We start from the raw sequence: 11,409 nt of genomic DNA on the forward strand, positions 1-11,409 counted from the left end.
ACAAGGAACTTCATGTGAGAAAGGAGAGGAGATGCCACCTGGAGAAACTCCAGGCTGGTCGAATTAGCTCCACACCTGTCTATCCAGTCATTCAGGGACACTCTAATAGCATGCTCCACAGGGAGCACACACTCAACACACCCAACCCTGAACTCAGCAGTCCCTCCTGTGTATCTCAGGCTGAGGACACAGCAGATCCACCAGTTAACCTAGCTAGCTCCTTCACCCTCCATGCCTAATAATAATAAAAGTGTCTGGGCGTCATGGTGCCCCTCGGAGTATCACCGGAACACTGCTCCACGGGTTTTCAATGTCTGTGGCCTTACAGGAGATTCAAACCACCAATCTTTCAGTCAGTCTCGGAGCACAAACCACTTACAGAAATAGCACAATGGTTCTAGTAGGAGGTTCTGACCTTCTTCCTAATAGGCAGGCTGCGCATGCGATCCCCACAATAGCCCTACGAAGAAAGTGTCCTGTCACAACAAAGGAACTGATGCCACAAAGCTAAAGCAGGGCTAGAATCTGAACCTGGGGGAACTTCAGAGCCTTCGTTCCTCGAAGCAGATGAGGATGTTCTCCAAGCACCACATTCTGCATTTCCTTCTACCTTCCCACCTCTCAACCACCATCTCCACTGCCTCGTCTCAGGTAACATGATCTCAGACTTGGATTGCTCCAAGAATCTACCCACCCCTCATTCCCCACTGCCGAGTGACATGTACAATTTACAAAGATGGCCAAAGCACTTCCCCACTTAAAATCCTCAATAGCTCCCAGTAAGTGTTCAAATTCTTCAGGTCCACCCAAGGCCCATCATCTCCTCTCCAGTGGCACCATCCACCATTCCCTCCATGGATCCTTGGCTCTGGGTAGGCATTTGCATTGTGCAATTCCCAGGATGCATCATGCTAGCTCACATGTCTCTGTCTTCTAATATGTTCTCTCACCACTAGATAGGACCCCCACCTCCCTCTATCCCCTATTTTGCTGCTACCAACTCTTCTGAAATCAGCTTTAATAGCAACCTCTTTCTTTGACAGCCACAGCCTGGCAGCCATAGCCTATCACTGCAGAGACTCGGGCCTTTCATTCATTCAAGAAATAGTCATGGCATGGTCCCCGCTGGATGCCAGGACTGTAACAATGAGGCAAGAAGACACTTCCCTGCCTTCATGAGGCTGACAGTCGACTCGGGAAGAAACACCAATCGGATGACTATGCAAGCAAAAGAAGAAGCGCAGGCTGAGCTGTGAACTGTGAAAGAGAAGTGTCGGTGCGATGAGATGGAATCTAAATATGAAGCACATTCAGAGCATTACAGGTAGAGGAACAGCATCTTCAAAGGTTGTGAAGTCAGTTGGATCTTGCTAGAGTCTAGTAACTGGAAGGGTGAGGGGTTGGATTTCTCAGTCCCACTCACTAGCCTGTAAGCAAGCAGAGTGAATCGTGTGAGCACCACAACCCAAAGAGCCTGTCTGGTTTTCCCGGATCTCACAAGTGTCCCGCCTTTGACAGGGTGCAGTCTTACCACTTTGCTGGCACTCTTTTTAGTGAGAAATACTTCCGTTTTCCTCCTCTGACAGGTTTCCACCTTACACAGGTTCTGGCTTTTGCAGATTTTACCATAGATGGCAAGACCCTACCCCTACCTGAGTAGGGGGGACTTGATGTCCCCCATGCCTGTGCAAAGAGGAACCCTAATGGTGCAGTGATTATGAGTTGGGCTGCGATCCGCATATTCATTCGGCAGTTCGAAACCACCAGCAGCTCTGCAGGAGAAAGACTGGGCTTTCTATTCCCATAAACAGTCACTGTCTCGGAAACACCCAGGGGGTCGCAATGAGCCGGCATTGACTCGATGGCAGCAAGTTTGGGTTTGATTTTGTGCCTGCACACGATGTTAACTAAATGGATGACTGGTTCTCATATTTGAAAACAGGGGAGGGGAGGGCGGAACGGAGAACTAAGCACGCAGATACCTTGGCCTGAAGGACGTTCGTTGCCACGTCTATCACTGCAAGGCCTGTGGCTCCCGCTGCCGCCGTGACGAGGACGGTTTCTCTGTGGCAGAGAAAGGCAATGTTACTCCACGTGCTTTCACCGGTCCTCCGAGGAGGGAGCCCGTGAATGCATCAGCGCTGGAGCTCGAAGCAAGGAGAGAATGCGCAGAAGCGCCCGGGGTCCCTTCGTGAGCGCCGGGTCTCCAGCTCCGGCCTGGTGGTGGGTGTCACGTCCCGCTGCATACTAACTGTTCTGGTTGTGAAGACTTGGAGGAAAGTGATTCCGGGATCTCCGTGGCCTCTCCTGTGTGCTGGTGCGACCCTGCCTTTGAGCTTCCACTCAGTGTCTGCTTCAGAAATTCTATCCTCAAAGCATACTCGCTCGAAGCACGGCTGGAATTTAGAAGGTGATGTTGATTGTTGGACTAAACCCACCTCCACAGACAAACCCCGAGGCTCACCGAGGAGAGCAGGAGGGCAGGTGGGAGTGGGAGGGAAGAGGGATCCCAAAAATCTGTGGGGAGATGGCATGAGCTGTAATCCCATTTCTCTATAGAAATGTTGACGCCCCCACATTAGTATGCTTCAGGGAAAGTAGAACACCCCAGTACTTTTGAGTTTGAAATACTCACTTTGGGTACTTCCAACTAAGACTCGCTGCGAGACAAAGACTACAGGCGTCCCATTAAAACCAGGGTATCGTGGCTGGCACCACGCCAACTCCCTCAACTTTAATATTTTCTATGAGTTCATCTTCCGAACGGCTCAGGGTTTGTTTGGGTTTTTTTTAATGGTTTTATTGACATAATTCACATATCACTTCAATGGTCTGGTCATGTTAAACAGAGTTGTACAATCATTCTTGCGATCAGTTTTAGAACATTTTCTTCCTCCTCTGTTCACTGTTACTTACTTACCAGCTCCCCATTTCCCTCCATATCCCTCCTATACCCTCAGTAAAGCATTAATCCAATTTCTATCTCTATAGATTTATCTATTCTAGATTTAATGTACTGGAAAACATATATACATACAAAAAACAGAAAAACAACAACAAAATAAACCAGAGAAAATCTTCAATCAAAAACAAAGCAGAAAATACTTTAAAACAGAGCAAATTTAAAATGGGCTCAAAGGAAGAAATGATCATGTGTAAGATTTGAACTTAACTAGTTCTGTAACAACAATCCACTTGCTATTGTGCCCTGCATGACAGCAAGCCTATTCACATCCCCCCAGTGCATGGCCAGAGGGGACTCACCAGAGGCTGAATCCACGTGCATTTCCCCTTCACATTTTTTATATATGAGGATAAAACAACTTTAAGATGGGTCAAAAGTGAGATCAAATGATAAAGTATTATATTTTGACCTAATTAGATGTGTCATAATAGAGTTGCCAATGCTCTCTGCTGTCACATTCCTCCACCAGGATCAGAGGGAAGTCACTGGAGGCTTCCATGTGGGGACGCTGTACATGGATTTTAGGCTTCCACTGTCATCCAGAGCCTTCGGCAAGCCAAGTGTTCGCAGTGTAAGCTCTGATACCATTCCCTCTTTGGGATTTGGATTTTATCATTTAGAATCCTTGGACCACACTGGCTGATGTGCTTCTTCCGTGTGAACTTAGAATGACTCTTCATTTAGATGGCTACTTGTTTGAAGACAAGCCTTCAAGATCCCAGATGCTATTCTTTTTGCTAGCCTAGCACCATCTTCTTTCCTCACTACACTTTGCTGTAGCACCCATATCTTCAGTGATCTCTTCATGAGGGCAAAAACATCAAGCAGGGTCATGTCATAAGAACTAGTTGCTCTTAGAATGGGGCTATAATTAAGTGGAAACCCAAAATCCATTCACATATCTATGGTTTACATATGTCTCTGGTTCACTTTAGAGGCCTTCATAGTAAAGTAAGGAGAGCATTAAAATATATGACGGTCCTGGGTCACTGGGTATCCTCAAAGCAAGGGTCTCAACCACAGTCCAATGACCACCAATTCCATAACCTTGGGGTGGCACTCATCTGCTTCTTCTCACGATAGAGAATTTCAGTCTTAAGCCCAAGGGCTACAGGTAGGTTTGAGGTAAATCCCAGTTCACTTAGTGGGTTTCCACATCAGGTCCTTCTGGTGTGGCCTATGCAGGATGTTGTGCACCTAGAAAGGACAGGCTGTAAAGTCCCAGTAGTTTATAGCATATGGTCTTGGTCACCAAAGCTGGATAGAAATTAAGTCAAATGTGTCTAATTGGGAACATAGTGGCAGGTTCATTCTCCTCTTGGGTTCTATTTAATATTGTTCAGCAATTTTCCCTATGGGAGCTTGCTCCTCCCCATTTACCAAACAGCAGAAATTTAAATGGTTCCTTTGATACATATATGCTCTACTCCCCCCAGCCTGACCTTCCTGCAAGTTTGAGAATCAATGTCTTAGAAGTGTCTGTTGATTTGGGGTGACCTTAACACAGTGTTGTCTGGCAGCAAAAGAATAGTCTTCTCCCGGTTCCCCTTTTTGAAGGAGTGACCCCAGCTGAGATGAGGTCTCCCCTGTCTGTCTAAGTGGTTTTTAAGATACGAGTATAAGAGGATGGATACATGGTTCCTGAATGCTAGGCAGGCTCTCTGCCTCTCTGTTTGGGGACAGGATCCGAAGTTGACATGACCTGAGAGCAGAAGCCTGCTTCAGAGTGGTGAGTTTGAGGGCGATAGTTTTCCAAAATAACATTAGCAAGATTCACAATCTACCACTCCCTCTGAGGCAGAAAGGTGGCCCACAGTAACCTCAGACATTGCCTCCCCTTGGCCTATCAGGCAAACTGCGCTTAACAGGAAGACAGAGAAGGAAAGAAGCAAGGTCCTGGTAGGAACTCCCCAAAGAGAAGAATACCAATAGGCTTCTATTGTCCCCACAATGCTCACCCAGGCTGGGTGCAGGCCCGATGCTCCAGGGCCAAAATAGCAGTGCCGTAAGACACGGGCAGGACAGCAGCCTCTCGGAGAGACACCCTTTCTGGAATCTTCCACAGTGTCTATAACAAGAGATAACAGCAGCTCAGGGAGTAAGCATATGTCCCTGGTCATAAAGGCTGCTCAATAAATAGTATGACTTGCCTAAGTGACTGTTAAGGGAAACACATACCAGTAACCAAGCCAAGAGGAAATCAAGACCAGCGCGTGGGAGAGCTCACATCGTGGGTGAAACAGGCTTCAAAAATCCTCTGGCTTGCCATGGGGCTCAGCAGAGAGGCAATTTATAGGAAATGGAACAAAACCACGGTCTCCATAAAGCCCAGGGGCTGAGAGGCTGTGCATTGTTCACCACTAGGAGACACCATTCCTATCGCCTGTCCCTATCAGGCCACCCAGGCTGGCTCCCTTCCCAGGGATGTCTCTTTCCCAAGAGAAGCCCATTACATGCAGTTGAATACCGCACACCAGTTTTTCTACCAAAACTACCGAATCATGATGTTACTTGGAAGCCATCCAATCGCTCCAGGACTCAGAAAACAAAATGCCCTCTTTGTTAGACCACTCTACACAAGCACGGCTCTGTGCCGGGATGGCCCACCGCGGTGCAGGAGGGTTTGAGCATCTGAAAGAAAGGAGCACTCGGCTAGGAAACAAGATCTGACCAAATGAGGACGGAAGGAAACAGGGAGGAAGGGGAGCGCTGGGCGGGACTCCAAGAAAGAAAAGAAAGGAGAAGCTCCTCTGCGACATTGGCAGTGCGAGGGAGGGCTACCTTCTGGTCAGTGATGCACTCCTCAGCCATCGCGCAGAAGCCGCTCACGCCAATCACCCGGTCCCCCTGAAAGGAAAACCGCGTTCAAGGTTTGTTCAAAGGTGTGAACTTATTCACCCCTTTCCTGAATTAGGAAAGAAAACAAGTAAAATCCACACCTGATTCTAGAGCAGTGGTTCTCAACCTGGGGGTCGAACAACCCTTTCACAGGGGTCGCCCTATTCCTAACAGTAGCAAAATGACAGTTATGAAGTAGCAACAAAAATAATGTTATGGTTGGGGGGTCACCACCACATGAGGAACTGTATTAAAGGGTCGCGGCATGAGGAAGGTTGAGAACCACTGTTCTCCAAGGTTGGCCTTTCAACACCCTCATGATCTTGGAGGCTGATGGGATGACGTAAGGAAAAGGGTCGCTATGAATTGAATGCCAGTGTTCGTTTCTTCCAGAAGAGGTTGAACTCTGCACATTTCCCATCCACTCAGCAATGAAAGATGGAGGTGCTGCTGCCTTCAGAGTAAGCAGCTCGATGAAGCCAGGGCCGTCGATGGTTTCCTTCCCCCTTGCGCTCGGTGCCCGTTTGCTGTCTACGATCAAATGCCAGAAGAAGCAGGAGCGTGCTTCTCACGCTCGGCGCGTTGCTCAGAGCTGCCCACACGTCAGTTCTCTAGATTTCCACGAACTTACCTCTTTCACTGTGCTGGCAGCTCCTCCTGTCTCCAACACGATCCCAGAAAACTCCATTCCTAAACAAGTTGCTGAGATTAGGTCATCTACAAAACGGGGTGCATGGAGATGAAAACGCCCCATCACCCCTCCTCCCATTGCTCCACCCATCCCACAGCCCCAGGGAAAGGGGTCAGCATGTAGCCCAGGAATGTGGAGGATCTGATGATCCTATTCCTACTGCGACACAATGGGAATCCCAAGAAGGCACAGAAGCACGGGGCTCAGCAGGTGCATACACACTTTTGACCAGGATCGCTGGAGTCTTAGGCTCACCCAGCACAATTACAATATTCTGCATGTTGTATTTATCTGCGTCTGTGTCTCCTCTTTTGACCTATGAGGTCCTCAGGGGCACAACCTACATTTATTCACACAGTACTTGATTCAAGTGCGTGAACTGGCATTGCCCGTTCTTCCCTCTTGTACCTCCGAAATGTCTGAATTTCATGATCAGGAATTTCCCACTCAATCTGCCTGTGAATAACTCAACTGAGTATGGTATCTTCCATCCCATCCAGCGGTTCAGCAAATGCAAACAGAGGGAAATGATTCTCACTGGTGAGATGCAAGCAAACACCCTAAGGCCAAAACACAGCAGCTATTATATAATGTTTCCTTAACAGTATGTATGTGTGTTGAATATGCAAGTCGGCTTCAAAACGTTTGTGGAAAAATGGAACTGAAAAACAATGGAATGTTCCACAAAATGTCTGATGCCTCTTTGAATGTGGCTGTATACATGCTCAGCTACATCTACAGGACTTTAAGTACATTTAACAACAAAAAACAATCAGTCATTCATACACATATTCATGGCCTCATACTAATAAGATTGGCTCTAATGAAAACTGGAGCATTGGGCTCCTAAGAAATGTCTACACTCTTAGCTCCTTTCTAATCCTGTGGTATGAAGCATCTTTGGAAATGTTTCTGAGGCCTGAAGCTACAAAGTGACAGACACCAACCAGCAAGGGAGGAAGGGGAGCAATTCAAGTGGCTGGTGGTTTTGAAGAGCAGGATTCTAGTGCACATAATGGTCTGTGAAAGTCCATTCTTTCATTTATCCATTTTTAAAGCATTTCTTGAACATCTTATGTGAGCTAGACCAGACAGTGTTCAGCAAGACAGAGAATCTGCCCTCTGGGCTTCTGATCATCAGTAAGGCTGAGACAGCTCACCGAGCACACTGATGGCAGGGCAGGGCCTGGGGTGCATGCATGGTCCTGGAAACTCTGTATCCTCCTTCCCTGCAGCAGTCACTGGTCTCCTCATACTCACCAGGTGTGAAGGGGAGATGGGGCCTCTCCTGATACTGACCACGGCACACCAATAAATCAGCAAAGTTCACCCCACAAAAATGGACATCAACTCTGACCTACAAAAAAAATAAACCAAGAAAGAAGACCAGCGCACATTCCATCGCTGGAAACAGAGCTCCCTCGGTGACAAAGGCAAGTCAAAAAGAATGGCTTCTGGGATTCCAGTTTCCACATGCGTGAGGTGCTCCTAAACAATTCCTGTTTTCCCGGGTCTCTGCAGTCCGTGGATGGCTGTAGACAAGCTCTCTCTGCAATACACTTGTCTCAGTCTCATTTGAGTGCCTTCAAAGAAGGTATAATCAGAACAGTAGCTTCCAAACTGCCAGTGAAATTCAAGGCCAAGAGGACAGCTCAAAAGCTGCAGTCTAACAAGATGATTCCTATAGATCTTTAATACCTTATAAACCTATAGAGTCTTATGTTGTTGCGACATACTGTCAAGTCAGTTCCAAATTGGTGTAGTCTCATCACAGGTCTTTCTCTGGCTTTGCTCACCTCTACTAGAGCAAGCATAATGTCCTTCTCCAGAGATGGTCTCTCCTGGTAACATGTCTGAAGTGCATGAGCCAAAGTTCTGCAAGCCTCACTGTTTCTCAGAATAGATGTGTTTGTCCTACCCATTCATGGCATAGTCAATATTTTTGGCAACGATATAATTCATAGGCACCAATTCATCTCCAGTCTTCATTATTTATTATTCAGCTTTCATGTGCATATGAGGCAATTTAAACTACCTTGGGTCAAGGCAAGCGCACATAACTCCTCACAGTGACGTCTTGGCACTTTACCAATCTCAAGAGGTAATTTGCAGCAGATTTCCCAGTACAGTTCAACATTTGATTTCTTGACTGACACTTCCAGGGGTAACTGATTGTGAACCCAAGTAAAAATGAAATCCTGCGCAACTTCAATCTCTTCTCTGTTTATTATGATGATGTCTATTGGCACAGTTGTGGAGATTTTTGTTTTCCTTGCATTACGATGTATTCCACTGTCTTTGTTCTTCATCTGTAAGTGCTTCAATTCTCCTTTGATTTCAGCAAGCAATCATCTTGTTGTGTCATCTGCAGGTGGCCTCAAATCCCGATGACACATTCCTCTTCAAATGGTCTAGTCCAGCTTCTGGACTATCTGCTCAGCATGCAGACTGAGGAAGTGTGGTGAAAGGATCGAACTCTGAAAAATACCTTTCCTGATTTTAAGCCATTCTCTATCCCCTTGTTCGGTTCCCAAAACTGGCTGTGGTCCATGTATAGGTAGCACTTAAGCACAGGTGAATGTTCTGGAATTCCCATCTTTCAATGTTATCCATTAATTGTTATGATTCATACAATGCCTTCGCATCATCACAAAACATAAGTGAGCATCTTTTGGGCAGGCTCTGCTTCTAGCCAAGACCCATCTAATGTCAGCAATGGTCGTTCCCTTATGCAACATCGACTTCTGAAGCGGGGTTGATTTTCTGGCACCGCCCCCCCCTCAACGATTTTTAATCATCCTCAGCAAAATTTTAATCTGCGTATGATATTAATTATATTGTTTGATAATTTCCACATTCTGTTCGGTCACCTTTCTTGGAATGGGCACAAATATGGGTCTCTTCCAGTTGACTGGCCAGATAGCTGTATCCAAATAGATTCTTACAGATCTTGTTAAAATGTAGATTCTGATTCAGTATATCTGGGGTGGAAATGGCAGTTCTCAGCAAGGGGTCAAGTCAGATCTACATGGGTGACATTCAGGGCTGCAGTCACATTTCTCCCTGCTCACCGGTAGTGCCCCCGACAGTAGGTCTCACTGCCTGCTTCACCGTTCTCAGGAATTCTCATACTCCACACCAGATCACACTGGTCCCCAGAGTGGTCAAGTGACTTCCCTTGTTAGTGGGACTGCCCACAACCCTACAGTTAACCAAGGGCAAACGAACAAACCCACTGCAATGGAGTCAATCTCAACTCACAGTGACACAATAGAGCAGAGTATAGCTGTTCATTTGGATTTCCAAGACTATCAATCTTTACCAGAGCAGACAGCCACATTTCCCCCAGCCCTCCCACGAAGTGGCTGGTGGACTTGAACTGCCAACCTTGAGGTTAGCAGTCTAATATTTATCCCACTATGCCAACCAGAGCAACCCTGGTGGCATAGGGGATTATGCATTAGGCTACTAACCACAGGTTAGTAGTTCAAAACCACCGGGGAGAAAGATGAGGCTTTCTACTTCTGTAAAGAGTTACAGTCGAGGAAACCCACAGGGAAAGCTTCACGCTGTCCGCCATGAGCACTATGAATGGCAATAAACTTGAGGCAGTGCGTTTATGCTAGCCAGGGCTCCTTATCCTCAACTGGCTCTGCCCAAATCACTACCAGGACACTACAGGAGGACCCGAGGCTCAGGTTTACATGGAAATCGAGAGTGTGCCAGACCCTGGGGGGGGGGGGGGAACGCATCCGCAGATAATTAGAAGTTGACATCGGAGAGGAACAAAGTAAAAAATAAATAATGAGGTCCATTTATCCGTGTTAAATCAATTAACGTACAGGTGGTTATGCAAAGTAGTATGCAAATCAGAATTCTCTGTTTCTAAGGCAACAGCTCTGGGCATTCGGAGAGAGGCCTGTATTTGTGCATCTGGGGACAATTCTCCATTAGCACGTTAGGCCTTTCTGTGAACTTGGAAAGGGCCGCTACCCAAGCCCATGGTCGCGCTCCAGGCTCCAGGTTGCCCTCTAGCTGAGGAGTTGGGAACTGGATTCCGGCTGGAAGCCGGCGGGGTCGGAAGTTGGGGGAGAAGGTGGGAGGTGGGGTCAAGGTTCTCGGGTGTTGCCCGGTCACCCTACCTCGTGAGGACGGAGAGGACGGGGGTTCACCTCCGCGATGGCCAGGGGCTGTTTCAACTCCGCACAAAGCGCCGCGCGATACTGGCGGCTGCGACCCTGCTCAGCTCCCCTGAAATGCGGAACAAGGACCCCGTTACCCCGGCCGGCTGGCGGGCGAACCCCGGGGCTGCAGCTTAGAGCTCCGGGAAGAGTCAGAAAGGCACCTGCAGAGCCACGCCCAGGGGAAGCGCCGCGCCCCTAGCATGGCCGTCGTGGGCCCGCGGAGGGAGTCACCGGTTGGGAGTCGGACGCTGGAAGAATCCCAGGGAGCGCCGGCCAGGCCCGGGAGGGCGCAGCAGAGGCCCCAAAGGCGGCGGGGCCGGCGCCCGGGCGGACACTCTGCGCCGGGCCCAGCTTCACGCTCCGCGCGCCCGGTTCCCCCAGTGGGAGCCTGGGCCCTTGGCACCAGCCCCAGCTACTCTGCGTCTGGAGGCCCCGGGCCTTTAAAACCGCACTATTTTAATAACGTTTCTTGAGTTCCGGACACTTGTGCAATCCTAGAGGCATGTATAAATCAAGGCTTTAAGGTCTTGCCAGTGATCATTCTAGGCTTACAAGGACATTACACGTGCGTTATCAATAGCCACTAATATTATTTCGAAGTAGAATGATCCTACCCTACAGTTATACATGCAAAGAGTATCTGCCAACACCGTGCAGTCTTTATGTTGCCAGGGGTAGTATTGTGTATGGAACATGGCAGGCGATTAATCAATGCTTATTGATGAACCACA

The 11,409-nt window shown here is 48.0% G+C and overlaps 1 protein-coding gene across 1 annotated transcript in view; it reads right to left on the reverse strand.

Annotated features, from left to right (window-relative positions):
* LOC142422436 (quinone oxidoreductase-like protein 2) overlaps nt 1-11,071 on the reverse strand; it is a 32,352-nt gene extending 21,281 nt beyond the window's left edge. The window contains exons 1-7 of the mRNA XM_075527824.1: nt 10,840-11,071; nt 10,637-10,745; nt 7,755-7,851; nt 6,435-6,493; nt 5,747-5,812; nt 4,924-5,033; nt 1,983-2,064 (exon numbers count right to left, since the gene is read on the reverse strand). Of these exons, the coding sequence (XP_075383939.1) occupies nt 1,983-2,064; nt 4,924-5,033; nt 5,747-5,812; nt 6,435-6,493; nt 7,755-7,851; nt 10,637-10,745; nt 10,840-10,880 (564 nt within the window). The 5' untranslated portion in view covers nt 10,881-11,071. The remainder of the gene's footprint in view (nt 1-1,982; nt 2,065-4,923; nt 5,034-5,746; nt 5,813-6,434; nt 6,494-7,754; nt 7,852-10,636; nt 10,746-10,839) is intronic.
* Between the last annotated feature and the right edge of the window lie 338 nt (nt 11,072-11,409).

This window comes from Tenrec ecaudatus, chromosome 1, assembly GCF_050624435.1.
Source record: "Tenrec ecaudatus isolate mTenEca1 chromosome 1, mTenEca1.hap1, whole genome shotgun sequence".
In the NCBI taxonomy this organism is placed as follows: domain Eukaryota; kingdom Metazoa; phylum Chordata; class Mammalia; order Afrosoricida; family Tenrecidae; genus Tenrec; species Tenrec ecaudatus.